The following is a 25826-nucleotide window of genomic DNA, read 5'->3' on the forward strand; positions in this document are numbered from 1 at the left end:
TGGCACACAGGAAACAAAGTGTAGGAATAAAAGGGTCTTTTTCCAAGTAAATAACAGGCAGTGACTAATGGCGTACCCCAGGGATCGGTGCGGGACCCCAGCTATTCAGAATATATTTAATGATTTACATGAAGGAATTAAATGTAATGTCTCCAGATTTGTACAGGACACAAAGCTGGGTCGGAAGGTGAGCTGTGAGGAGGATGCAGAGATGCTTCAGTGTGATTTGGACAAGTTGAGTGAATAGGGAAATGCAAGGCAACTGCAGTATAATATGGATAATGTGAGGTTATCCACTTTGGTAGCAAAAACAGGAAGGCAGATTATCTGAACGGCTGTAGATCGAAAGAGAGGAATGTGCGACGAGACCTGGGTGCCCTCATACACCAGTCGTTGAATGTAAGCATGCAGGTGCAGCAAGCGGCAATAAAGGCAATTGATATGTCGGTCTTCATCGCGAGATGCTTGGAGTACAGGGCCATGGACGTTTTGCTGCAATTATACAGGGCCTTAATGAATATTGTGTGCAATCTTGATCTCCTTATCTGAGGAAGGATGTTGTTGTACAGGGAGTCCAGCAAATGTTTACTAGACTGATACCTGGGATGGCGAGTAACATATTAGGAGTGATAGTGTCGGTTAGGATTATATTCATTGGAGCGCAGAAGAATTACAGGAGGGGATCTAATAGAAATGTATTACATTTTAACAGGATTAGACAGTGTTGATGCAGGAAGGACGTTCCCAATGGAACCAGAACCAGGGGTCACAGTCTGAGGATGCAGGGTAGACCATTTAGGACTGAGATTAGGAGAAATTTCTTCACCCCAAGAGTGTTAATCCTGTGGAATTTGCAACCACATAAAATAGTTGAGGTCAAAACATGGTATGTTTTCAAGAAGAAATTTTTGGGCAAAAAGTGTGAAAGGATATTGGTTGGGAAGACAGGAATAAGCAATTGCATCGGAATGATTAGCCATGATCACAATGAATGGTGGAGCAGACTCGAAAGGCCGAATGACCTACTCCTGTTTTCTATGTTTCATTAATCTCAAGGGAGGTAATTCATCTACTTTGTGCAGCAGATATCGCTGTCAGAGATGTGTGCGTTGCAAATGCTTCTCGTCACCTATCAGTCCAAGACTGGTTGCTGTTCTGGTCCTGTGGCATGCAGACCCAGAGCATTTCATTATCTGAGGAACCGTGAACAGAATTAATACAGTGCAATCATCAGTGAACATTTGCACTTGTGGCCTCCGGAGGTCATTAAATGAAGCAGCTGAAGATTGTTGGGCCTAAAATTCTGCCCTGAGTAAATATGACAACAAACAATGTCCCTGGACTTAGATGATTGGCCTCCAACAACTAAAAACATCTTCCAATACCATATTGTTGCTTCAAAACCTGTTTAAATGCAAATAGAGCTACCATGTGACAAGTGTCTGTACTTCAGAGGTACTTAATGGCTTTAGGATTTCCTGAGGTTATGAAAGGAGCTATGCAAACGTAATTCTTTCTTTACACATCCATTTCTTGATAGGATCCCAAGGAATATTACTCTCACACTTATTCACATTATAAACTGTATACAAAGGAATGTAGGAACAAACAGCATTTTCCTTAAACAAAGCCATGTCAACTGTTCTTGATTTTCCCACCCATGTCTAAATGCTCATTAATTTTAACTTGAATTATGGTTTAACATTGTTTGCCCATAGCTCACGCCAAGTGTACAGGTTCTCACACAATTAATGTGAAGTGTCCTGGTCTACACTTACACCGCTCATCCATCATTCCCTCCTTGATTAAAGGGATTACTTTGGCTACGCTCCAGTTCCACAGCATAATTTACTATATTGAAGGTTTAAATATTGTGGCCACAGCCTTCGCCATTTCCTCTAATTTATTTTAATAGATTATGGTGCATGCCAGCCAGATCTCATGCCTTTCACTTGCAGCGTTCATCTATTTGATTTTTCAACAATCCATTCCTTTTCGACCTGAATCAGAATCCTACAGCAGAAGAGGCCTTTCAGTCCAAGGTGCCTGTGCTGATTATTTCAAATATCTATGGAATTAATGCCAATCTCCCCACCCCACTCTTTTTCTGATGCCCTGTAATTTTTTCCTTTTCAACACACATTCAATTCTGCTTTGGGAGTTACAATTGGATTGGATTTTGTTTATTGTCACGTGTACCGAGGTACAGCGAAAAGCATTTTTCTGCGAGCAGCTCAACAGATCATTAAGTAACTGGAAAGAAAAGAAAATACAGAATAGGTCAATACGAGGTACACAATGTAACTACATAAACACTGGCATTGGGTGAAGCATACAGGGGTGCAGTGTTAATGAGGTCAGTCCATAAAAGGGTCATTTAGGAGTCTGGTAACAGCGGGGAGGAAACTGTTTTTTAGTCTGTTTGTGTGTGTCTCCTACCCGATGGAAGGAGTTGGAAGAGTGAGTAAGCCGGGTGGGAGGGGTCTTTGATTATGCTCCCACTTTCCCCAGGTAGTGTGAGGTGTAGACAGTCAATGGATGCGAGGCAGGTTCGTGTGATGGACTGGGTTGTGTTCACTACTCTCTGAAGTTTCTTGTGGTCTCGGGCCGGGCAGTTGCCATACCAGGCTGTGATGCAGCCAGATAGGATGCTTTCTATGGTGCATCTGTAGAAGTTGGTAAGAGTTAATGTAGACATGCCAAATTTCCTTAAATTTCCTGAGGAAGTATAGGCGCTGTTGTGCTTTCTTGGTGGTCACGTCGATGTGGGTGAACCAGGACTGATTTTTGGTGATGTGTGCACCTAGGAATTTGAAGCTGCTAACCATCTCCACCTCAGTCCTGTTGATGCTGACAGGGGTGTATACAGTACTTTGCTTCCTGAAGTCAATGACCAGCTCTTTAGTTTTGCCGGCATTGAGGGATAGATTGTTATCACTGCACCACTCCACTAGGTTCTCTATCTCCCTCCTGTATTCTGACTCATCGTTATTCGAGATCCGGCACACTATGGTTGAATCATCAGCAAACTTGTAGATGGAGTTGGAACCAAACTTTGCCACGCAGTCGTGTGTGTACAGGTGGTATAGTAGGGGGCTAAGTTTGCAGCCTTTCGGGGCCCCGGTATTGAAGACTATTGTGGAGGAGGTATTGTTGTTTATTCTTACTGATTGTGGTCTGTGGGTCAGAAAGTCGAGGATCCAGTTGCAGAGTGAGGAGCCAATTGAACCCACTCCCATCACCCTTTCAGGCCTTGCGTTCCAGATCATAATTCTGACAAGTTCTTTCCATCTGCTCTTTGCCACAGTTAGGAAAATTATCATAAATCGGTGTCCTCCGGTGATCAAACAAGTCAGCAGTGGAAGCTTTCCCCGATTTACTTCACCAGATACTTGGGTCTCCTCACATTGCTGAAGTCACTCGTGACCCGGAATTTATGGTGGTAAATTTCCTCGGCATCCTCTCAAGGCCATAACATCCTTCCTAAAGTGGTGTGCCCGGAATTGTCCAGGATACTGTAATTGAGAACTAACTAGTGATTTATAACTTCTTTGACAACAGTTTCCCTTCACTACACCTATTTATCGATTCCATTCATTACTTGCAAAGGTTATCCCACATAATTTATTAACCACTTTTTCCAATCTGGCCTGCCACCTTCAATAATTTGTGCACATATATTCCCAGGCCCCTCTGATCCTGCACCTCCTTTAGAATTGCATTGTTTATTTGATGTTACCTCTCCACATTCTTCATCCCAAAATTAGTCAGTTCACACTTCTCTGCATTAGATTTTATCTGCCACTCGAATGCCCATTACACCAGCCTATCTGTCCTCAAAGCTTATCATGCCCCTCCTCGTTTTGTGTGACCTGCAAATTTTGAAGTAGAGTCCTGTGCAGCAAATTCTCAGCTGTTACCATGTATCAGCACAAGCAGGGGTCCCCATAATGGCCCCTGGGGAAGCCCATCTTGCGTCAGTACAAAAAATATTCACAATTTTGTTTCCTGTCACCAGCCAAATTCATATCCTTGCTGTCACTTTTCCTTTCGTTCCATGGTTCTCACTTTGCAGGTAAACTTGTGACAGTTTATCAAATGCCTTTTCAAAGTTCTTGTGCATTGGATCAACCATGTTACGCTCATCAACTTTCGCTGTTACCTCACCAAAAACTCAATCAAGTCAGATTTGCTCTTAAGAAATTGTGCTGGTTTCCCCATAATAATCCACATTTGTCCATGCCACAGCTAATTTAATCCCAGATTATCATTTCTAAAAGCTTTCCCATTACTGAAGTTCAACTGACTGTAGTAGCTGGGTTCATCCTTATCCCATTTATTTTTAAACAAGGTTGTAACATTTGAAATTCTCCAGTCCTCTAACAGCACCCCTTTGTGAGGGGGATTGGAAGATTGTCAGCACTGCAGGAATTTCCACCCTTACTTCCCTCAGCATCTTTGCACGGATCCCATCCAGTCTTCGAGCAGGAGACCATTCGGCCCATCAAGTCTGCACTGATCCTCTGAAAGAGCACCCTATCTTGGACCACTCCCACGCCGTATCCCCAGATAACAGTTTTTTTTTTTTTAAATAATTTTTATTGAATTTTTCAAAATACAAACATTTTAACCCCCCCTACATTTACATTTAAATTATAACAACACAAAGTCAAACCCCCCTACTTAACAAGAAAGAGAAAAAGAATCCCCCCCCCCCCCCCTACCCGCGCATCCCCCCCCCCCCCCCCCCCCCCCGCCGGCGAACCGACAGTCAGACCAACTTATCATTTCTAGCAGCGTCCTCGGGCAGGCCTTGCCCGTGCCACCGCCGCTACCGTACTTCCTTCGTCGTTTTCCCCCCTCCCCCCCCCCCCCCCTCCCCCCCTCCCGCCCTCCCCTCCCCTCCCGGGTTGCTGCTGTCATGGCCTCAGTTTCTATCTCTGATCCAAGAGGTCTAGGAAGGGTTGCCATCGCCTGGAAAACCCCTGCACCGACCCTCTCAGGGCGAATTTGATCCTTTCCAATTGGATAAAGTTTGCCATGTCGTTTAACCAGGTGTTAACACTCGGAGGCCTTTCGTCCCTCCACTGAATCAGGATCCTCCTCCGAGCCACCAAGGACGCAAAGGCTAATATTCCAGCCTCCCTCGCCTCCTGTACCCCCGGTTCCACCCCAACCCCGAAGATCGCAAGTCCCCATCCTGGCTTGACCCTGGACCCCACCACTCTCGACACCGTCCCTGCCACCCCCTTCCAGAACTCCTCCAGTGCCGGACATGCCCAAAACATATGTGCATGATTCGCAGGGCTTCCCGAACATCTAATACACCTGTCTTCACCCCCGAAAAACCGACTCATCCTTGTCCCCGTCATGTGGGCTCTATGCAGTACCTTAAATTGAATGAGACTTAGTCGCGCACATGACGACGACGAGTTAACCCTCTCCAGGGCGTCTGCCCATGTCCCGTCCTCTATCTGTTCCCCCAGCTCTAACTCCCACTTATCTTTCAGCTCCTCTACTGGTACCTCCTCCACCTCCTGCATAATCTTATAGATGTCCGAGATCTTCCCCTCCCCGACCCAGACCCCTGATAGCACCCTATCACTCACCCCCCTGTCGGGGAGCGCGGGGAACCCCGCTACCTGTCGTCTGGCAAATGCCTTCACTTGGAGGTACCTGAACGTGTTCCCCGGGGGGAGCCCAAATTTCTCCTCCAGCTCTCCCAGGCTCGCAAACCTCCCCTCTATAAACAAGTCCCTCAGTTGTCTAATACCCGCCCTCTGCCAGCTCTGGAATCCCCCTCCTGTGTTTCCCGGCGCAAATCTGTGGTTCCCTCTTAGTGGTGCCCCTATCAGACCTCCCACTTCCCCCCTGTGTCGCCTCCACTGCCCCCAGATCCTGAGGGTGGCCGCCACCACCGGGCTCGTGGTATACCTCGTGGGAGGGAGCGGCCATGGTGCCGTTACCAGTGCCCCTAAGCTTATGTTGCCGCAGGACGCCCTCTCCATGCGCTTCCAGGCTGCCCCCTCCCCTTCCATCATCCACTTTCGTACCATCGATGTATTTGCCGCCCAGTAATATCCTGAAAGGTTGGGTAACGCCAGCCCTCCACTATCCCTACTCCGCTCCAAAAAGACCCTTCTAACTCTCGGGGTGCCATGTGCCCACACATACCCCATGATACTACTCGTTACCTTCTTGAAAAAGGCCCTGGGGAGGAAGATGGGCAGACACTGGAACAAAAACAAGAACCTCGGGAGGACCGTCATTTTAACTGACTGCACCCTCCCTGCTAGCGACAGCGGCACCATGTCCCACCTCTTAAACTCCTCCTCCATCTGCTCCACCAGTCTGGAAAAGTTCAACTTGTGTAGGGTCCCCCAGTTCTTTGCCACCTGCACCCCCAAATACCTAAAACTTTTAACTGCTCTTTTGAAGGGGAGCCTCCCAATTCCCTCCCCTTGGTCTCCCGGGTGTATTACAAAGACCTCACTTTTCCCCAGATTTAATTTATATCCCGAAAAGTCCCCGAACTCCGCTAGTATCCCCATTACCTCCGGCATTCCCCCCTCCGGGTCTGCCACATACAACAACAAATCATCCGCATAGAGCGAGACCCGATGTTCCTCCCCTCCCCTTGTCAGTCCTCTCCACCCCCCTGAACCCCTCAGTGCCATCGCCAACGGCTCAATCGCTAATGCAAAGAGTAAGGGAGATAGGGGACATCCCTGCCTGGTACCTCGATGGAGCCCAAAATATTCTGACCTCCTCCCGTTTGTTACCACACTTGCCATCGGAGCTGAATAGAGCAGTTTTACCCACTTGATAAATCCCTCCCCAAACCCAAACCTTTCCAACGTCTCCCACAAGTATTCCCACTCCACCCTGTCAAATGCCTTCTCCGCGTCCAGCGCTACCACTATCTCCGCCTCCCCTTCCACTGCTGGCATCATAATCACATTTAACAATCTCCGAACATTTGTGTTAAGTTGGCGTCCCTTCACGAACCCCGTCTGGTCTTCATGGACTACCCCTGGCACACAGTCCTCTATCCTGGTTGCCAGGACCTTTGCTAACAGCTTGGCATCTACATTTAAGAGGGAGATAGGCCTGTAGGACCCGCACTGGACCGGGTCCTTGTCCCGCTTCAAAATCAAGGAGATCAGGGCCTGCGACATTGTTGGAGGCAGAACCCCCCCCTCGCGCGCCTCATTGAAGGCTCGCACCAGCACTGGACCCACCAAGTCCACAAATTTCCTGTAAAACTCCACCGGGAACCCATCCGGCCCCGGCGCCTTCCCCGCCTGCATCTGGCCTATCCCTTTAATTAGCTCCTGCAGCTCTATCGGCGCCCCCAACCCTTCCACCAGCTCCTCCTGTACCTTTGGGAACCCCAATTTGTCGAGAAAGTTCTTCATTCCCCCTCTCCTCTTCGGCGGTTCAGACCTATACAATTCCCTATAGAAGTCCCTAAAGACCCTATTCACCTCTTGCCCCTTCTGCACTACATCCCCACCCCTCTCTCTCACTCCCCCAATCTCTCTGGCTGCATCTCGCTTACGAAGCTGGTGTGCCAGCATCCTGCTCGCCTTTTCCCCGTACTCATACGCCGCACCCTGCGCCCTTCTCCACTGCATTTCCGCCTTCCTAGTGGTCAGTAGGTCGAACCTGGCCTGCAAGCTACGCCGCTCCCTTAATAGCCCCTCCTCTGGCGCCGCCGCATATTTCCTATCTACTTCTAGGAGCTCCCCCACCAGCCTCTCCCTTTCCTGCCTCTCCTTCCTCTCTCTGTGTGCCCTTATGGAGATCAGCTCTCCTCTAATCACTGCTTTCAAGGCCTCCCAGACCGTCCCCACCTGCACCTCACCTGTGTCATTCGTACCCAGATAGTTCTCAATGCCCGTTCTCACCCTTCTGCACACCTCTTCGTCCGCCAACAGCCCTACATCCAGGCGCCACAACGGGCGTTGGTCCCGCGCCTCCCCCATGTCCACGTCCACCCAATGTGGTGCATGGTCCGATATCGCAATGGCCGAGTACTCCGTGTCCTGCACTCTCGGTATCAGCCCCCTGTTCAATACGAAAAAATCGATCCTAGAGTACACTCTGTGGACGTGGGAGAAAAAAGAATACTCCCTCGCCCTAGGCCTACCAAATCTCCATGGGTCTACCCCTCCCATCTGCTCCATGAACCCCCTTAACACCTCTGCCGCTGCCGGCCTCCTATTCGTCCTGGAACTCGATCTATCCAGCCCAGGGTCTAACACCGTATTAAAGTCCCCTCCCATGATCAGGCCCCCTGCCTCCAGTCCCGGGATGAGGCCCAGCAGGCGCCTCATAAAACCCGCGTCGTCCCAGTTCGGGGCATACACATTTACCAGTACCACACTCTCTCCCTGCAGCCTACCCCTCACCATCACGTACCTGCCCTCCTTGTCTGCCACCACCTCTGCCGCCACAAACGACACTCTCTTTCCCACCAAAATCGCCACCCCCCGGTTCTTGATATCCAAGCCTGAGTGGAACACCTGTCCCACCCACCCCCTTCTCAGGCGGACCTGATCTGCTACCCTCAAATGAGTCTCCTGCAGCATTGCTACATCAGCCTTCAGTCCCTTCAGGTGTGAGAAGACCCTTGATCTTTTGACCGGCCCATTCAGCCCCCTTACGTTCCACGTGATCAATCGGGTCGCAGAGCGACCCGTCCCTACTCCCTGTCGATTAGCCATGTCTTGTCCCTTGCTCGCCCCGGGTCATCCCTTCTTTTCTGACCCGCTTCCCATAGCGATGGCCCCCCCCCCCCCCCCACCCCCCCCGGCTCTCCCCTTCTCGTCCCTGGTCTTTCTAGCAGCAACCCGGTGTCCCCCCCCAGTCCCCTCCCCTTCCCCCCCCCCCCCCCCCCCCTGGCTAGGACCCCTCCTAGCCGCGATGTACCCCACATCGTACTCCCGAGAGTCAGCTGGTCTCCGCTGACCCGGCTGCTCCTGCCACATTCCGACTCCTCCCGGTTCACCCCATCTGCGCCCGTGAGAGATCCCCTTAAAACCCCCGAGAAAGACCCGCATAATCAACCCGCTCCCCCCCGTCCCGTCTCCCCAACTTAACGCTATAAATACAAATACCCAATGGCAACTAAATACATAAATACTTAACTACATACTTAAATAACAAAATAATTAACTAACTATCAACTAACCGCGTGCCCAACCATCACCCTCCATCAAACAGTATAAATAACCGCAGATAACCATAACCCGAAAAGAAAAAAAAGAACCAAAAAACCCCCCCAAGCACCCAAAGAAAAAGGGTAGGAGGGGTAAATAACTAAGGGAAATTGGAAACGGGAAAAAACACCCCATAAGAAGCCAACGACCCACAATAGAGATTTCAACAGTACAAATATACAGAAACACCCAACAACTCGAAACCTTCAAAATATTCAGAAAAGTCAACCGTTCGAGAAAAAACACCCCAAACACTCCACGAAACTGTTACCCAGTTCCGACCTGGCCTGAAAAAGAAAAGGGCCACTTGCACAATCAAGAGTCCCCCGGCGGCTACGACCGCCGGTGCTCCCAGGTTTTAGTTCGTGTCCAACTTTTCCTCTTGTACAAAGGTCCAGGCCTCCTCTGGGGACTCGAAATAATGATGTTGGTCCTTGTAGGTGACCCACAAGCGCGCCGGTTGCAACATTCCAAATTTGATCTTTTTCGCGTGTAGCACCGCCTTTGTCCGGTTGTACCGGGCCCGCCGCTTTGCCACCTCCGCACTCCAGTCCTGGTACACCCTTACCGTCGAGTTCTGCCACTTGCTGCTTTTCTCCCTTTTAGCCCACCTCAGGACTTTCTCTCGATCACTTAGCCGCTGGAACCGCACCAGCACCGCCCTCGGGGGCTCGTTTGCCCTAGGCCTCCTGGCCATGACCCGGTATGCCTCTTCCAATTCCAGGGGCGCCGGACCGGCCCCTTCCCCCATCAGGGAGCTCAACATCTCCGCCACATATCCCGGGAGATCCGACCCCTCCAGGCCTTCTTCCAGGCCCAGGATCCTCAAATTTTTCCTCCTCATCCGAGTGTCCAGCTCCTCGAAGCGGCTCTGCCACTTCGTGTGGAGTGCCTCGTGCGCCTCCACCTTTGCCCCGATGACTGTGGCCTCCTCCTCCCTCGCGGCCATCTCCTGCTGCAGATCTTTAATCGACGCCTCTTGGATCGCCTGGGCTCCCACCAACCTGGTGGCCGTCGCGTTCATGGACTCTAAGAGTTCCACTTTCATCTCCGTGAAAAAACGGAGGAGAGCGGCCTGCTGCTCCTCCGCCCATTTCTTCCACTCCTCCGGTGCACCGCCGGCCGCCATTTTGATTTTCTTCCCCCGCTTTTTTTGGGGAGCTGCTGCCGTTTTTCTTGCCGCTCCGCTCCGGGTACCGACCATAAAATCGGTCTAGTTCTCCTCAGGGGACCTTCCCCCACCGGGATTCGTTTTTTCAGCGCCGTTGGGGCCCTCCAATTGGCCCAAAAACACCTTTGTTGCAGGAGCTTCCAAATGTGCGGCTTAGCTAGTCATAGCCGCAACCGGAAGTCAAACCCCAGATAACAGTTGACACCAAGGGGCAATTTATCATGGCCAATCCACCTGACCTGCACATCATTGGACTGTGGGAAGAAACCGGAGCACCCAGAGAAAAGCCACGCAGACATAGGGAGAACGTGCAGACTCAACACAGTCAACTTTAAGCACAGCCAACCTGTCTAATGGCTCCTCTTAAGTTTTTTTGTCCATTCAGTAGGTTAACTGTTACCTCTTGTAGCATCTTCTTTCTTGGTAAAGACAGATGCAAAGTATTCATTTAGTACCTCAATTGCACCTTCTTCCTCCATGCACAGATCCCCTTTTTGGTGCATCATCAGTCCCACCCCACCCCTTACTGCCCTTTTACTATTTATATGCCTGTTGAAGAGTTGCTGATTTTCTTTGGTGTTTAGCTGCTAGTTACTTCTCATACTCTCTCTGACTCCTATTTCCTTTTTCACTTCCCCTCTGAACTTTCTATATTCAGCCAGGTTCCCACTTGGATTACATCCTGATATTTGTCATATGTCCCCTTTTTCTGCTTCATCTTACTCTTCGAGGGAGTTCTGGCTTTCCGCCCTCATAGGAATTACCTCTTCTGAACGACTGAGTGTTAGAGTGTAAGATGTTACAAATTGTTTCATCTTTCTAACCTTGTTCACTGAAGTTTATTTTGTTTGTTGCAAAAAAAAAACTATGGACTCTTGTGCCTTTTTTCTCTTAGTAAATACCTTGGATCTCTAACTTTGTCTACCTTTAACAAAACCTGTAAGTCTGGTCTAGGGTCATAGGCTGTAACCAAACATAACACCCAGAGGTCTGAAGGGAACAAGTGCTGCCATGTCACGAAGAAGACTTCATAAAAATTAAATCAATTTTCTGGAGCTAAAATTGATGCTAAAAATGGGGGATTACCATTGACCAGAAACTGAACCGGACCAGCCATATAAATATTCTGGCTCCAAGATTAGATGAGAAGCTGGGAATTTCCAAGAGTAACTCATCTCCTGACTCACCAAAGCCTGTCCACCAACTACAAGGCACAAGTCAGGAGTGCAATAAAAATACTCTCCACTTGCCAGTGCAGCTCCAACTACACACAAGCATTCAAGGCTACCTAGGACAAAGCAGCCCATCAGTCACCTTCAACATTCACTCCCTTCTCCACCAATGCACCGTGTCACCAGTGTGTACCGCCTACAAGAGGCAGTGAAACAACTCACCAAGGCTCCTTCGGCCACACTTTCCAAACCCGGAACCTCTGCAACCTAGATGGAGACGGGCAGCATGGGAACCCACCACCATCAGGTCCCCTACCAAGCCACACACCATCCTGTCTTGGAACCATATTGCCATTCCTTCACTGCCTCCAAGTCAAAATCCTGGTTCTCCCTTCCGAACAGCATGCAGGGTGTTCCTGCAAGACTCCAACTGCAGCAGTTCAAGATGGTAGCTCACCACCACCATCTCAAGGGAAATTAGGGATGGACAACGTAGGCTGGCTGAGCCAGTAAATCCCACATTCCATGAATAAATAATTTTAAAAATTATAAACAAACCAAATACGTAACATTTTATTTCGATTTTTGCATCATATCTCACATTTCTCCAATACAACTGTACAAGCGTCAGTGCATAATAGTCAAGATAGCTGGAAAATAATCATTTTAGCAGAACCAGTCTTTCAAACTGGCATCAAAACAAATAAAATGTCAATGTGTTCACTGGTAACTGTTGATCATAAATGGGTCAACTGGAGGAAAAGTGAGTGGAAACTTACTTTGAAATAGGGTTTACACTGGCCTCAACAACAGATAGGACCTTGCAGTTTTTGATATTTTCTGGAAATTCTTGAATCCCTGAAAGACATACAAGATTTGTTTTACGTTTGTAATCATTACATTCACTTTAATTTCTCTGTGAAATGAAAGGTGGACTCAGTAGGACAAGATGAAGACATGCAGTGGCTAGAAATAAATACCACAGACATATATAGAACCATCGTTCAGACTTCCTTCTCACATTTAAAAAAAAAGTTTAGTCTAAAATCTGTTTATCGCTGTTACGAAGCGTACACATGCTTACATTGTAATCAATCCTTCATAGCTTCTTAAAAAGCAAGTCTGACTGGTTAAACTACAGTAGTCTTGTTCTTACAGCCATTTGCATGAGGAAAGCAGCATTGTTTTTCATGAACAGTACAATAAAGAAATTACTGGGCCGTATTACATCAAGAAACAATCTTGCGGATGGCTTCATTTACAGCAATATTGACGCTCAACCTATCAAATAAATACGTTACGTCACTCGTTCTTTGATAACACAGGAAACTCTTACTAATTGTCGTTCCATGCAACGTTTCACTGTCGACAATTATAACACACAGTTAAGTGGAAACATGTATTAAAATTGAACAATTTTGATTGGCCCAAGTATTGGACAACCAATCCTTTAAAATCCCATGTTGCATTCTTGCAAAAGATTCAGCATCATTGCAAATAGCTCCAACTTGCCTAAAATGGGAATGTTCAAAGCCACAAACTCCCCCTTCAACAATTAACAATTTATCATTTAAAATGACTTGTATTTTAAAAATGTGTTTCGATGTGACTGGCAAAGCCATGAGCTTTGGTAGCCAACTAATTAAATTCCCTTCATGGTATGGAATTCTAAGATTGTGAGTGATCATATTCTGTGTTTGACTTTCCAGTGAAAATTTATCAGTGGTTTTGATGATCAATTCAGGAGTTAATTTTTCATAGTGTGCAGATGGATGTGAAGCCAAGTATTTGCAGGTGAGAATGTCTGTCCCGCACTGCCTGCTGAGCTCAGAATGGCAGAAACAAATATTGCAGACTGGAAGGTCTGCTTTTTTTAAAACAAAATTACCATCATCTGGTGTAGAGTACTACAATGCAGCATGCTCTTGGCACATATAGTAGTCTGACATGAACAACAGGCTTGTGGATGATGCAGTTGGCAGAGCTACCGAAAGAGTATTTTCACTACATAGCTTTAGATTTAATATAGGTTGCTTTGCTATTTTCAGGAGTATCAGGGCGACAAACACTGGAAAATGTGAAGGATCTGTTTTCAAATGGTCAATGGAGGAGGAAAGAATGAAGCGAGTGGCCTTTGACCCAATCAAAGCAGCCACTTTCACGGACCACAATCTATTTCAGTCCTCACTACTGAATTTTAGGAAAACCTTAAACAGAAGCAGAATTAAAATGTGTGAGGTTGCTCAGCAGAGCACACGATTGTGATTATAGAAATAAAAGTTTGAAGCTGCCTTACTCTGAAGCCACGCTCTGCTTAATTGGAGTTGCACAACCGCTCCTAAAAATTACAAGGTGGTGAAGGAACAGCTGGCAGAGGTACAATACCACATGACCACAGCCACCACCCATCAACCAACCATGCAGTAAAATATCTCATTGCGAATCTGCAAGCTGGTGTGCCTTTACTGCCTTGTGAGATTGAACTTTTCTATTGTGCAGTCGAATAACCTTTTTGTCAATGCATCCAAAAACTGAACTAATTCTTAAATGGCTATGCAGGTAATTTGTATGCTAATAAAGCAATGCAGGTGTATAAGTGTTAAGAGGTACAGAGCCGAGTGCGAGAGAGTTGCCAAATGGAGAAACAACCTAGTATTTGTAGACAATAGCTAGTCTAGGCTATTGAAACGCAAGTAGGTCCCGGTCTACCATATAGATAGTAGCATCTGAAAACCAAAACGCAATCGGCCCCAAGGGTTTCGGTTGAAGGATACTTGACCAGTAGCACTGGACACTATGAGATTAGTGTGGGAGGCTGGGAGGAGTGAGCTGCAGGCAAGTATCACTATGAAGCAGACCGGGAGGAGTATGCTGCAGGTAAGTATCACTGTAAAGCAGGCCAGGAGGAGTGTGCTGCAGATAAGTATCACTGGGAAGCAGGCCAGAAGGAGTGCGCTGCAGGTAAGGATCACTGTGAAGCAGGCCGGGAAGAGTGCGCTGCAGGTAAGGAAAACTGTGAAGCAGGCCAGGAGGAGTGTGCTGCAGATAAGTATCACTGTGGAGCAGGCCAGGAGGAGTGTGCTGCAGGTAAGGATCACTGTGAAGCAGGCCAGGAGGAGTGTGCTGCAGATAAAGGTCACTGTGAAGCTGGCCAGGAAGAGTGTGCTGCAGGTAAGGAAAACTGTGAAGAGACAGGAGGAGTGTGCTGTAGGTAAAGGTCACTGTGAAACAGACTGGGAGGAGTGTGAAGAAAGGTTTGAATAACTGAAGTGCGAGAGAAGAAGTACAATCTATGACATCACAATTTATAGTGAGGAATTGCCACAATCTGATGCCGACTGATACTTGGATAGTCACCAATTATAACTGATGCAAGATTCTTGCGCCTCTAAATTCCTTGCAATTTCAATCCTCGCAAACTCAATCCTTCAAACTCTTTCCCGCTAGTTTGTAGTCTACACAATACACCGAGCAATGTCAAAAATACCTTCAATGTTTATTTGCACTAACCGAATAAATGTTGTCCTCAAGCCCTCAAGGACATCCTCTCTCTCCAGCATTGTAATGTTCTCCCTTAATCAATGCTGTCATCCCTCCGCCTTTCTTTCCCACCTTCCCTGAATATGATATAGTCAGGAATATTTCATACACAGTCCGACCCTTTTTATCACCACGACATCCAAATTCCACATGGCGATCTACCTTATTTATCCCACTCCGTGCATTCACGTACATGCAATATTTCTGACCATATTTCATTCCCTCCTACGAGGAGCTGATGGCATAGTGGTATTGTCGCTGGTTAAGTAAATCAGAAACTCTGGGTAATGGCCCGGGGACCCAGGTTGAAGTCCCACCACTGCAGATGGTGAAATTTGAATTCAATAAAAATCTGGATTTAATAGTCTAATAATTCCTAAGAAACCATTGTCGATTGATAGTGCCGAGGATTGTCAGAGGATACAACAGGATACAGAGAGATTGGAGACTTGGGCACAAAAATGGCAGATGGAGTTTAATCCAAACAAATGCGAGGTGATGCATTTTGGAGGATCAAATCGAAGTATGAATTATACTGTAAATGGCAGAACCTTTAGGAACGTTAACATATAGAGGGATCTGGGCGCACAAGTCCACAGTTCCCTAAAAGTGGCAACGCCGGTGGCCAAGATGATTAAGGCGGCATATGGCACCTATGCATTCACTGAGTACAATAGTTGGGAAATCATGTTGCAGCTGTATAAAACCTTGGTTAGGCCGCTTTTGGAGTATTGTGGCAGTTCTGGTCAGCACATTATCAGAAAGATGTGGAAGCTTTGGAGAGAGTGCAAAGAAGGTTCACCAGGATGTTGCCTGGTCTTGAGGGCTATTGAGAGGTTGAATAAACTAGAATTGCTTTCCCTGGATAGACAGAGGCTGAGGAGAGACCTGATAGAGGTCTACAAAATTATGAGAGGAATAGACAGGGTGGATAATCAGAGGCTTTTTCCAAGGGTGGAAGTGTCAATTACAAGGGGGCACAGGTTCAAGGTGAGAGGAGGAAAGTTTACGGGAGATGTGCGGGGTAAGTTTTTCACACAGAGGGGTGGGTGCGTTGAACACAGTGCCAGAAGATGTGGTGGAAGCAGGCACATTGGCAACATTTAAGAGGCATCTGGATGGATATATGAAATAGAGGGAAATGGACCGAGTACGGGAAGAAGTTTTTTAAAAAATAAAGGTTGGGCACAGGCTTGGAGGGCCGAAGGGTCTGTTCCTGTGCTGATTTTTCCTTTGTTCTTTAAATTGTCGTAAAAAACTCATCTGATTCACTAATGTCTTTCAGGGAAGGAAATCTGCCGTCCTTACCTGGTCTGGCATACATGTGATTCCAGACCCACAACAATGTGGTTGACTCTTAACTACCCCTCAAGGAAAATGAGGGATGGACAATAAATGCTGACTCAGCCTGTAATGCCCATGTCCCATGAACGAATATTTTTTTTTAAATTCCCTTTTACTCTGGTCCCCACCTAATACCTTAATATTTCCGACTCGAGTGCTATCTGTCTCTCCCAATTCTCTATACATATTGTTTTCCTCTTTAATATCTTCTGGTTCCCACAGCCTGGCCATTAGTTTAAACCAAGGTTTCTAAAACTAATCTGGCCACAGAACCTTTTTTGACCTTCTAAAAGTATGACAGAGCCCTTCGAAATTTTGAAAGAGTCATCAAGGAGGCAGCACGGTGGCGCAGTGGATAGCACTGCTGCCTCACGATGCCGAGGTCCCAGGTTCGATCCCGGCTCTGAGTCACTGTCCGTGTGGAGTTTGCACATTCTCCCCGTGTTAGCGTGGGTTTCACCCCCACAACTCAAAGATGTGCAGGTTTGGTGGATTGGCCACGCTAAATTGCCCCTTAATTGGAAATAATGAATTGGGCATTCTAAATTTTAAAAAAGAGTCATCCAGAATCAAAACGTTAGCTCGCTTCTATCTGCTGAGATCGTCCAGTAGTTTCTGTTTTTGTTTCAGATTCCAGCATCCACAGTAATTTGCTTTTATCTTCAGAAACATTATTCTGCTGAGGAGTTAAACCACAAAAATTGATTGTTTCTGTGCAAAACAGATTTCTGAAAGTTTTTTCTGTTTCTTATATGAATACATTTGTTATAATTTAAAAGCTCCCTTGTTCAACAAAGCACTTAACCTTCTTTCTGTCAATTTAAATGGGGGGGGGGGGTGCTGCTTATTTTGCTCACAAATTCCTTTAATATTTGGAGTGCTGCTGGAGAGCTGGATTCTTATATCAGACACACAAGACACACACCTCTCGCGCCTTCACACACTCGCCCACACTCCCTCAGACACACACACACACGCGCACCATTACTTTGACTCCATGTTATGACCCTAATTGCCATAATAATATTATAGTAATGATACGCGACCCTAATTGCCAGAATAATATTATAATAATGGTACGCAGCTAACAACATCATGTTAATTGTCAATTAGTTGGTGCTCAATCAGTTTACCATATTAAGAGGTTTCTTTTGGAAATCCTGGAAAACTGTTATTATGACGGCAGAGATTTTATACACACCAATTAATACAGCTATGCAAAAATACTCGATACAATGCATCATACCGACCTAATCAACCAGATTCAGGATGTTTTTCCCCCCTTTACATACATGATGAAGCATCCTTGGAGATATGAATAGATACTAACAACAAAAGGAGTTTCATTTATGTAACTACTGTTCTTCAAATGAGTGGCAATTAGCTGTTTTGCATTATTCAGAGATTTGCTGTGCTTTACTGAAAATACTGCAGTTTCCCCATGCCCGCAGCATTAATTTACTGCAGAATTACTCCACACAAAAAAGGCATCTGCAGAAATGCAGTGTCAAAATATTAGCGTATGGCAATGGGACAGTTTTTTTTTAAATCAAAAATTCCTTCCCCAAGTTAGTGTCAAACTGCCCAACACAAAACATCGAACCACGCAATGTTCCAGAATAAATTATTTCAGCCCCTTCTTTATTTCAAAATGAGTCAGCTAGTTTTAGGAAACATCAAGAGAATTCAGTGGGAAAATACATAATTCATCAAGCAAATCAAGTGCAAATCCAATGCAGAATACCTATACCAACTCTATCTCAAGTAAAACATTTTAAGGTTTCAAGTGCTCACATCCCCAACTTTTTCAATTAGATAAATTACTCATCATTTGACTAAAAGCAGTCAAAAACCTCTTTTGCAAAAAGCACACCACGGATGCTGGAAATCAGAAATAAAAACAGAAAATGCTCGAAATACTCAGCCGGTCTGACAGCATCTATGGAGTTTTAACCTTTCAGATTGACCTTTCATCAAGACCCTTCTCAACAGAAACCTTGCTCGTCTTTGTGGTTTCTAATGTAGCATTATCTGGTGGAAATGGTCAAAGCACCATTATTGGATGATTTTTTAAAATATAAATTTAGATTACCCAATTATTTTTTCCAATTAATAGGGCAATTTAGTGTGGCCAATCCACCTACTCTGCACATTTTTGGGTTTTGGGGCGAAACCCACACAGACACGGGGAGAATGTGCAAACTCTACATGGACAGTGACCCAGAGCCGGGATCGAACCTGGGACCTCAGTGTCGTGAGGCAGCTGTGCCAACCACTAGGCCACCGTGCTGCCCTCAATATTGGATGATTGACCTCTACTCTTAACTCGCAGCATCGCCAGATACTATTGAACAACACATAGCGCCTTCTTCCCTTCACTCATGTTAATTTCAGATTTTAACCAGACCACTTGCGCCTTTGAAGATTTTGATTCTAAGGGATAGTTTACTAGTTTCCCAATGCAATTATTTTATGACAGGTCAACACAAAAGTGGGGGATCGACAGGACCAGATAGGTTTTTGAAAGATGGGTCATTAGCTCGATCATGCCTGACCGTCACCCGTCTTCATCCCATCTTTTTCCACTTTTGTCCTCAAACTTGTTCCACTTGCCCTGCTATGAACCCCTTATGGACCTCTCCCTAAACCCTTTGTACTCTGTCCTACACACCTTTCACTTTCAACCCTCACTCGCATCCCTCTTTAGGTGCGTATGGGGATGGATTAGCACAGTGGGCTAAACAGCCTGCTTGTAATGCAGAACAATGCCAGCAGCGCGGGTTCAATTCCTGTACTGGCCTCCCCGAACAGGCGCCGGAATGTGGCGACAAGGGCTTTTCACAGTAACATCATTGAAGCCTACTTGTGACTATAAGCAATTATTATTATTAACACATGGTTTAATGTAGACAGCATCTTGGAACAGTGGTTAGCACTGTTGCTTCACAGCGCGAGGGACCCCGGTTCGATTCCCGGCTTGGGTCACTGTCTGTGCGGAGTCTGCACGTTGTCCCCGTGTCTGCGTGGGTTTCCTCTGGGTGCTCCGGTTTCCTCCCACAAAAGTCCTGAAAAACGTACTGTCAGGTGAACTGGACATTTTGAATTCTCCCTCAGGGTACCCAAACAGGCGCCGGACTATGGCGACTAGGGGAATTTCACACTAACTTTATTGCACTGTTAATGCAAGCTTATCGGTGACACTAATAAAGATTTATTTTAAATTAACATACATCCTCCATTTCCATGCGTACATACTCCATCTCTTCCTCTACCTTTTCCCCCATCCTCCCTGAGGCGAAAGTGAAAATTGACGGTTTACATGGAGATTGCAGTCGATGCAATGATGGGGGGGAAATGGTGGTTGTGGTTAAGGAGACACGATGAGTGAAAGACAAGTTACTGGGCAGGGACAATCTCGATCACTTCAGCTTGGCTGGAGATGGACCTGGGGGGGGGGGGGGGGGGGGGGGGGTCTTAAAGATGAGCCATCAAAACTCACCTTAAGGGACGAAGTGTTAATGACTTAAGGAAATTCAAGAAAACTAGAAAATATTGAGAGAGATATATTGACAGAGATGGGAAAAATTAGAACAAATCATTACAGGAAGTCCACATGAATGAAAAACTGACTTCCGGTTGCAGTGATGCGGAGCTAAGCTGCACGTTCGGTAGCTCCCGCTATTTTTGGTCTTTTGGGCTCTTTTAAGGGCCCGCCGCGGTGCTGGTTGGACTTTTCCCCGGGTGGGAACACATCCACTGTGCTTATCTGCCAGGGGATGGACTGGACCAGCAGCTGAGCAGTCAAAAAATCGTTTTTGGAGGAGAGAAAGATGCGAGGCAGGATAAACAAGATGGCGGCGGGCGGGGAACCGGCAGCGTGGCAGCAATGGGCGCAGGAGTAGCAGGAACTGCTCCAGCGCTGCTTCAGAGAGCTGAAGGCTGAGATCCTTGAACCATTTAAGGCCTCGCTGGACAAGCTCATGGCGACTCAGACGGCTCAGGGTGCAGAGATCCGAGAGCTATGGCAAAAGGTCTCGGAGAGTGAGGACGAACTCCTGGGCCTGGCAGTGAAGGTGGAGTCGCACAAGGCGCTTCACAAGAAATGGTTGGCAAGGATGGAGGAGATAGAGAACCGCTCCCGTTGGAAGAACCTCCGAATTCTGGGCCTCCCGGAGGGGCTGGAAGGTTCGGATTTGGGGGCCTTCGTGACTGTGATGCTGAACTTGTTAATGGGCGCGGGGTCGTTCCAAGGACCCTTGGAGCTGGAGGGTGCCCATCTAGTGCTGTTGAGGAAGCCCAGGCCGAACGAGCCGCCTAGGGCGGTGCTTGTCCGCTTTCACTGCTTCGTTGACCGTGAGTGCGTGCTGAGATGGGCAAAGAAGGAAAGGAGCAGCAAGTAGGAGAATGCAGAGATTAGGATCTATCAGGACTGGAGCGCGGAGGTGGCGAAGAGAAGGGCTGGCTTCAATCGGGCGAAGGGAGTGCTTCACAGGAAGGGGGTGAAGTTTGGCCTGCTACAGCCGGCTCGCCTCTGGGTCACTTACAAGGACTGCCACCTCTACCTTGATTCTCCGGAGGAGGCCTGGTCCTTTGTCCAGGCAGAAAAGTTGGACTCGAACTGAAGACTGGGGAATGATGTACATAGTCCGGAGGCTCGGTCCTCCTTGGTATCCTTTCGTTTTTATTGGCTGTGTTTGATGTTGCCTTTTTGCTGTTCTGCTTTTTCGTTTTTAGGGCTGTTATTTATTTAGTTGGGTGCTTTTTCGTTTTTTCACTGGTGGAGGGTTGGGGTTCGCGGTCCCGCTGGGTCATGTGCCCATATTTTTCCCGTGTGCTGGGTCGGGGGGCGGTGTTTGGGATGGAAGCGCGGGTTTCCTTCCCGTGCCGGAGGAGCAGTGGGCGGGGCCGGCACTGGGAGGGGGAATGGTGGTTGTGTTGCATCGGGGGGGGGGTGGGGTTCGTTGGGATGGCGGGAGCAGCCGGGTTCAGCAGGAGTCGGCTGACTTACGGAAGAACAATGGAAGGGGTAAGGCAACTAGGGGGGCCCAAGCTTTGGAGGGGGGTGCCAGGTTGCTGCTGCAGGGGCCGGAGGAGAACTGCTGGTGAAGGGGGGGGGGGGGGGGGGGGGGGGGTGGTTCTGCAGGCACGTGGTGAGCCAAGGGAGAGCTATGGGTGATGGAGGGGGAGGGTGCCGAATGGAACAGGTTGGAGGTTGCGTCCTGTGTGGGTACGTGTTTGGAGGCATTGGTGACGGCCCTGCACCCATTCCCCCGGCAAGGTACACTAGTGGTGGCGTCCCTCAAAATTTGGGGGCAGTGAAGGCCTCAGTGTGGGCCCCGTTACGGGGCAATCACCGGTTTGCACCAGGGAGAATAGATGGTGGGTTTTTGAGTTGGCATAGGGCAGGCATCAGGCGGATGGGGACCTTTTCCTCGATGGGAAGTTTGCGACTTTAGAGGAGTTGGAGGGGAAGTGGGGCCTCCCCCCGGGAATGCTTTCAGGTATATGCAGATTAGGGCGTTTGTCAAGCTGCCGTTGACGGAGTTCCCGCTGCTGCCGCCTAGGCGGGTGCAGGGTAGGGTGCTCTCGGGGACGTGGGTCGGTGAGGGTAGGATCTCGGCAATTTATCAGGTGATGCAGGAGGAGGAGGAGGCCTCGGTGGAAGAGCTGAAAGCGAAGTGGGAGGAGATCGACGATGGGACGTGGGCGGACGCCCTGGGGCTGGTGAACTCGTCCTCTTCTTGTGCAGGGCTCAGCTTAATTCAGCTGAAGGTGCTGCATAGGGCGCACATGACGGGGGCCAAGATGAGCCGGGGGGGGGGGGGGTGTTCAGGAGGCCCGGCGAACCACAGCCACATGCTCTAGCCGTGTCCGGCGTTGGAGGGGTTTTGGAAGGGGGTGGCGGGGACTTTGTCCAAGGTGGTCGGGTCCAGGGTGGAGCCGGGCTGGGGACTCACAATCTTTGGGGTAGCATCGGAGCCGGGAGTGCAGGAGGCAAGAGAGGCCGGTACCCTGGCCTTTGCGTCTCTAGTAGCACGACGTAGGATTCTCTTACAGTGGAGGGATGCAAAGCCCCTGAGCCCGGAGGCCTGGATCAATGACATTGCCGGGTTCATCAGGCTGGAGAAGGTTACGTTTGCCCTGAGGAGGTCGGTACAGGGGTTCTTCCGGCGGTGGCAGCCCTTTCTCGATTTTCTGGCGGAGGGTTGTAGGGTGGTCAATCTCAGCAGCAACCGGGGGGGGGGGGGAATTTGTTGTTGAAAAATTTGAATAAAAATAATTTTTTTTAAAAATGAATGAAAAACTATATATTCCATAAATGTTATTTTTGTGCTCAATCAATTTTGAAGAAATTAACGTCTTGAAAAGGTTTATCTTAAAGCAATACAGATTAATATGCTGCACAGAAATCACCTGCGCACACAGTGCTGGGCTGCAGCACACAATGTTAAACAATACCCACCCAATGGTAATATATTATCACAATCGGAATGACAATTCACAGTTCATATGTGCAATACATGCTTTGCATAAGAGATAATCCACCACAAACTAATATGACGCACATGAAAAGTTATACAGTACAGCCGGAAGTAATTTGCATTGAAAAGTAAAATGTTCACAAGGACCAAAGTAAATATTTTCAGATTTTGGCATGTGGCAACACATGGAGTTGGATTCGAAAGCAGGTTTTTAAAAATATGATCCATGTCAATAGGTACTCAAATGCAAACAGCTGAAATTAGTCACTCATGGCTGAGTATCAACCAGGAAAGGCATTTTGGGAAATTTAATTTAAAAAGTTACAAAATTAATTTTTAATTTTCAAGTATTTATTGAATTTTCCTTTGAAAGTTAGTATAGATTCTGCTACCACCACTCTTTCAGGCAGCGCATTCCAGATCAGACCTCATTACATTAAAAAAAGCCCCATCTTCCTGTGGGTTTTTTTTGGACAATTACTTAAATTCGATTCCCTGATTATCAACCCCCCTGGCGGTGGAAACAGTTTCTCCATATCCTGCCTAGCAAAACCCCTCACAGTTTGAGCACCTACTCCAAGGAGAAAAGTTCCAGCTTCTACCCGACCCCTGTTGACCTTGTGATACTGTTGTCCATATTGGGAATGACCGAAGCCATTGTCTTCGGTCCCAATGACAAACTTTGTTGCCTAGCCACCAATTGTAGTTGGTTCCCTCTCGAGGCGGAGCCAAACTATTGTGACCTCAAGATGAGCTTCCAATCATATACCTGCTGTCACCAAGATTTTCACCTCTGTCGTCCCAGATGACCATAGGCTGCTTTCCCCTTTGAGGGGGAAGAGCTGACTGGTGGTGATTTAACCTCAGGTGAGGTGCAAGGTTGAGAAGGCTTTTACTTCATGAATAACCTCAGCTGGTACAGGAATTGAACCCGTGCTGTTGGCCCCACTCAGCATCACAAACCAGCTGTACAGCCAACTGAGCCAAATCAGTCCCACCTTTATAACACACATACAATTTACAGTGCAGAAGGAGGCCATTCGGCCCATCGAGTCTGCACCGGCTCTTGGAAAGAGCAAACCTACCCAAGCCCACACCCCCACCCTATCCCCACAACCCAGTAACCCCACCCAACACTAAGGGCAATTTTGGACACCAAGGGCAATTTATCATGGCCAATCCACCTAACCTGCACATCTTTGGACTGTGGGAGGAAACCGGAGCACCCGGAGGAAACCCACGCACACACAGGGAGGACGTGCAGACTCCACACAGACAGTGACCCAAACCCGGAATCAAACCTGGGACACTGGAGCTGTGAAGCAATTGTGCTAGCCACTATGCTACCGTGCTGCCCTTCTCCACCCCACTTTATCTCTTCCACTGTTGATACGCTTATCAGTATCTTTTCACCTCTGGATTTGACTATTTCAATGAACTCGGGCAGCACGGTAGTACAAGTGGCTAGCACTGTGGCTTCACAGCGCCAGGGTCCCAGGGTTCCTCACTGGGTCACTGTCTCCATGTTCTCCCCGTGTCTGCGTGGGTTTCCTCCGGGTGCTCCGGTTTCCTCCCACGGTCCAAAGACGTGCAGGTTAGGTGGATTGGCCATGATAAATTGCCCTTAGTGACCAAAAAGGTTAGGAGGGGTTATTGGGTCACGGGGATAGGGTGGAAGCGAGGGCTTAAGTGGGTCGGTGCAGACGCGATGGACCAAATGTCCTCCTTCTGCACTGTATGTTCTATGTTCTAACTCCTGACCAGCCTCCCACATCCCATCCTCGTGAACTGGAGGTCACCCAAAACTCTGCTGCCCATAACCTTATTCACACCACGCCCTGTTCATCTCTCACCCCTGTGCCAGCCTACCCACACTGTCTCCTGGTTAAGCAATGTCTTCATTTGAAAATTACCCCAGCTTTCAAATACCTCACCCTTCCCCATCTCTTATAACCTTTACCAGCTTCACAACTCTACCAGATATCTGCACTCCCTAGATATGAGCATCACTAATTTTAACTGCTGCGCCACTGGCGGCCGTGCCTTCTGCTGCCAAGGCATTAAGCTCAGGAATTCTCCATTTAACAGATTTCTTTCTATAAGATACATCTTAAAATTTACCTCTTTGACCACCTGATCTCATATCTCCGTATGTCGCTCGGTGTCATATTTTGTTTCGTAATGTTCCTTTGATGTACCTTAGGGTGTTTTATTACATTAGACCCCATTATACATACAAACAACCCCATACACCTGTGCATTGACCATGGCTAATCCATCTAACCGTGCATCTTTTGCTGTTGGGGGGGGGGAAACCGGTGCACCCAGATGAAACTCACACAGATACGAGGAAAACATGCAAACTCCACACATCCATCCAAGGCAGGAATCGAACCCGGGCCCCCGGCGTTGTGAGGCAGCAGTGCCGCCCTGCAATCACATCTCCAAACTAATTTACGCCATTTAGCTAAATTTCATATTTGACCTCAGTTTGCAAGGTGTGCTGAAATAGAATTACAAATTGAATGTTTTACGTCATCTGTCCAGGCAATTGCTTATGCTAATTTTCATTGATACAGTCATGTTCAACTTTCCTTGCTGGCCAATAAAGCAAAGGAAAAGGTATAGGAAATGCTCATCAGTGTCTTATAGAAAGCAACTTTGGTGCACACAGAAGTTCAACAAAACTGTCTCTCACCCCTAAATTCGCACATGCTGGTTCAAGAGAGAGGGCCTTCAGGCCAAGGATGTTTGAAGCAATTCTCACCACTTGTCGTCAACAGGACGTCTGGGGCTTTTGGAGTAACAGAAATGAAAGTTTACCCAGGACAGGCCTGACCCAGAAAGCAGGTGCCATTGACAAAGGGATAGGGGAAATTGTGTGGTTCATTTG

At 47.7% G+C, this 25826-nt stretch overlaps 1 protein-coding gene across 2 annotated transcripts in view; it reads right to left on the reverse strand.

Annotated features, from left to right (window-relative positions):
• erbin (erbb2 interacting protein) overlaps positions 1 to 25826 on the reverse strand; it is a 328567-nt gene that overhangs the window by 167005 nt on the left and 135736 nt on the right. For both annotated transcript variants that reach the window (XM_038805630.1, XM_038805631.1), the window contains exon 4: positions 12347 to 12425. In XM_038805630.1, coding sequence (XP_038661558.1) covers positions 12347 to 12425 — 79 coding nt within the window. The remainder of the gene's footprint in view (positions 1 to 12346; positions 12426 to 25826) is intronic.

This window comes from Scyliorhinus canicula, chromosome 8, assembly GCF_902713615.1.
Source record: "Scyliorhinus canicula chromosome 8, sScyCan1.1, whole genome shotgun sequence".
Taxonomy (NCBI): Eukaryota; Metazoa; Chordata; class Chondrichthyes; order Carcharhiniformes; family Scyliorhinidae; genus Scyliorhinus; species Scyliorhinus canicula.